The sequence below is a fragment of the Anarrhichthys ocellatus genome, unplaced genomic scaffold (assembly GCF_004355925.1).
Source record: "Anarrhichthys ocellatus isolate YVR2014 unplaced genomic scaffold, GSC_Weel_1.0 scaffold5352, whole genome shotgun sequence".
Classification (NCBI taxonomy): Eukaryota; Metazoa; Chordata; class Actinopteri; order Perciformes; family Anarhichadidae; genus Anarrhichthys; species Anarrhichthys ocellatus.
In genome coordinates this window covers 1-3,548 of record NW_022285326.1, presented here as the reverse complement: position 1 = coordinate 3,548, position 3,548 = coordinate 1, and the positions used below count along the sequence as shown (strand labels likewise).

The window sequence follows — 3,548 nt, the reverse complement described above, 5'->3', positions numbered from 1 at the left end:
TGAACAACTTCAACAAAATATCATTAGCTGGGCTTATGGCTGTAGCGAAGCATTTCTACACCAACCTCACCTCTTGTTACTCACAATAAAGGAAATCCTTACAGGGCTTTGAGGTGTTGCACTGATCATTTTAATGATTAAAAACTGCAGAAAGAAGTTTGATGCTTTAATGGTAGAGGCTACCTTGACTGACCTCTACGCTTAACCCCTTTTCCACAGTAAATTATCTGTAAAATAAATGTATAAAAGGATACAAAGGAAGTGCCAATATAATGATCTAATATACCCAAATGTTGCTCCCAGGTCTCAGACAACCAACAGCAAAAGTATCTATGGCATAAAATACTCACACCACCTTTAATTTACAGATTAGATACATCATCCCATTATTCAACATGTCACAATACATAAATCCATTGAACCCTTCCCCGTATCATTTTAATGAATATCACATGACCCACCCAATTAATTTACCCACTTTATCATTGTTTTACCATAATTATTCTAGCACACCAACCCATGCTTATCATTCGACCATAACAGAAGCCATCCCATTAATACTATAATATGACCACCCATTAAATACTGCAGTAGAAGCCCAACCCAGTCCAGCCCGTCCCTTTCCCATCTGTCCCACCTGTGCCCTATTCTTTCCTTGTGTTTCCCCAGAGCCTGTTCTGCTATCTCCTTTGAGGCAAACTGCACGAAGGCTTCCCCTGTGCTCCTCCCCTGGTAGTCCACTGGCAGAGTAATCCCATTTGGCACGATTCTCAACCCTTCAACCCAAGCACACATAAATACATAGGTCGGTAGGTAGACTGATAGATGTATGGAATAGAAAGAACAACACCCACTGCATCACTTGAGCTATCAGGATTAACATACAGCAACTAGAAAATTAAGTGGATGCAGACTTAACATATTGTCGTATACACAACTGAATTCAGGTCAGGCAAAATCATTACTTACTAGTGTTGAATGACACTGGCCTATAATAATTCTTCAGTGGCGATTATCTTAGACTGTCTCCCCTCAGCCAAACCAGCCCAGCCCAAACTATCTTTAACCCCTTTAGAGGGCATGCCATCATGCTAGAATATGCATGCTAAATAAAGTGTAAATCTAACACTAACATGGTAAGAGGCTTACTAACAATTCATAATGAGGACAAATTCATAAACATAGTTGGCTGAGTGTCCATATAGCACTTTTTTCGGGCATTAAAGCGCTGGCAGGGCCTTCAACTAGAAGCACTCAGAGCAGCCACACAAAAAAGTCAGATCGCTCTGAAAAAAGAAGCTGAGTGCAGCGCTTTTTGTCTAAGCAGCCACATACGCTCTCTCTATGGGAACAATTGAAAAAAGGTGACATTGCAAAACACGATATTGACACTAAGCCTATGACTATACTACAAGAACAAACATACATTGACTGACTATAAATCAATTAAAACCAATGTGAGAGAAATCCAAAGATAGTGTATTGGCAAATCTGCCAAAGCTAATTTTGGTGTATGTTTAAGTGGTGGTGTGTTGTTGTGGGGTTGATCAGCAAAGAGGAAACCACTATTCAAAGTGCAGCTCCAGTAGCAATTGTTCATAATACAAACAAAGTCACATTTCGTAATATAAAGAAAGAGCCTGTGAATGTGAACATGGTCGTTGTTCCACTTTTGTGCAAACGTGACAGAATTACGTTAAAGACGCTACAGTCAGATAGACATTGTACATATTGTGGCTTTAGGTTCTACTTGGGCCTTTGGATGTGGCACATTTCTTTGACTTGGCCTTATTTAATAAAGCCTTCTGAAACATTTTATGTGACACAGCGATATACATAAACATTGACCGAGAGATAAGTGAAATGTATGCAATGCCTACATGCATTTGACAATTCTTTTAGTGGTTTTGTCTTATTTGTTTTCCTTGCACTGAAGGCTAAGGTGCTCTTTTGCACATTTTAAAGCTAGCTGTAATGTTGTCGGTACCCTTACACTGTGGTGTCCACAGTCAAAAAACTACAGCATGCCTGTGAAAAAAATATTCCTCCGATTAATATAAACAGTGTAATATGAATATAATTCAATAATAACTACAAAAGTTTAAATGTTTGTGTACCTGAGAAGAACTGAACAATCTCCTCCTTGCTGCAGCCAAACGGAAGGCCTCGAAGTCGCAGCATGCAGCCGCTGCAGCTGTCGTAGTCAGCAGGGCCGCTACGTTTTAGCACCCAGTCCATTTCACTACGATTTGACTTGAACACTAAGTCAGAGACAAAGGGACGCACACAAATCAAGATCTGAGAGGACAATTATACTAAACAACTTTTAGTTTAAAGCTTATCAAAGGTCTATTTGTATGGGGAATTCAATAAAAGGCGAGCCAAGAAGAAAACTTCAAAAAGCATGGAAAACGCACAGGCAACAACATCTCCACAGTAAACTGATGAGATGTCAGCAACAGAGTATGTTGCACTGTTTCCATCAATAACCCTCTCACAATGCAGCAATTGTTCAAAGAGTAAGACGACAAAGGTAAACACTCAGTGGTCCATCAGTCTGTTGATATCGGCTGTATTGCTTACCCTCTATGTATCGGTGTCCCATGTATTTACGGTCCTTGGCGAGGGCATTCTTGAAATCCTCTGACATTTTCAGCTCAATAAATGCCTCTCCACTGGGACGGCCTTCTTTAGAGTAGGTAAAGCACACTCCGTTTACTTTGCCAACGATGTCACAGTCTGTAAAAAGGTAGTAAGATTGATTGAGATCTCCTTAAAAGGATTCCTAAACTAATACATTGACCACAAGACAAGTTGTTAGAGGGAGAGAAGACTCTTGGACGCAGTCACAAGTCAAATGTCACTTACACTCATGTGACCAATAAAAAAAATAAAAAAAAGAGTTAAATGTCAGATTTCTATTGCATAACTCTGCTACAGTGCAACTTATTTAGATTTTGAAATAACAGTTTAACTTTCACGTCCAAAATCAAAAAATATTCAGGTGCAATTGCGATGATTTATGTTGTGTTTACATTTCTAAACACAATGTACAGGTGAAAGCAGTTTTCTGTCAATTCATTCACTATGACGGACGACCACCAGGGGAAATACAATGATCACAATATCAACACTAAGCATATAGCTGAGTTTATTGTTTTAGATGTAACTTCAGTCTTGCACTTACTAACACTGTTCATGCCTCAAGCTGTGAAGATATGCATGTGTATTCTCACCACAGAAGAAACTGGCAACCTCCTCCTGCGTGCAGGACCACGGTAGTCCTCTGATCCGGACCACATAACCCTCTTCATTCAGAGACATTCTCACTGGCACAGACAGCAGAATACAGCAGCAACACATTTAATGGCGTGTCAATAATACAGACACTTGTCCCAAGCCTATCACACAGTCATCTTTAAATAAGGCTGTGCTTCCCCATATCCTGTCCTCCTCACTGTCCCTAGTCACTTCTTTACAATGTCCAAAAAATCTAAGCTTTACCTGTGCAGATATCTTAAATAAATACTAACAAACTGCTCTAAACA

At 39.7% G+C, this 3,548-nt stretch overlaps 1 protein-coding gene across 1 annotated transcript; it reads right to left on the bottom strand.

The window, feature by feature from the left end:
- Nucleotides 1–171: 171 nt before the first annotated feature.
- Nucleotides 172–3,542, bottom strand: LOC116379853 (heterogeneous nuclear ribonucleoprotein H2-like). The gene is made up of 4 exons (XM_031841823.1): nt 3,237–3,542; nt 2,584–2,739; nt 2,118–2,261; nt 172–776 (listed from the first exon to the last, which is right to left on the bottom strand). Exons 1-4 carry the CDS (start codon nt 3,361–3,363, stop codon nt 505–507), a joined length of 699 nt encoding a protein of 232 aa, XP_031697683.1. The 5' UTR covers nt 3,364–3,542; the 3' UTR covers nt 172–504.
- Nucleotides 3,543–3,548: the final 6 nt, after the last annotated feature.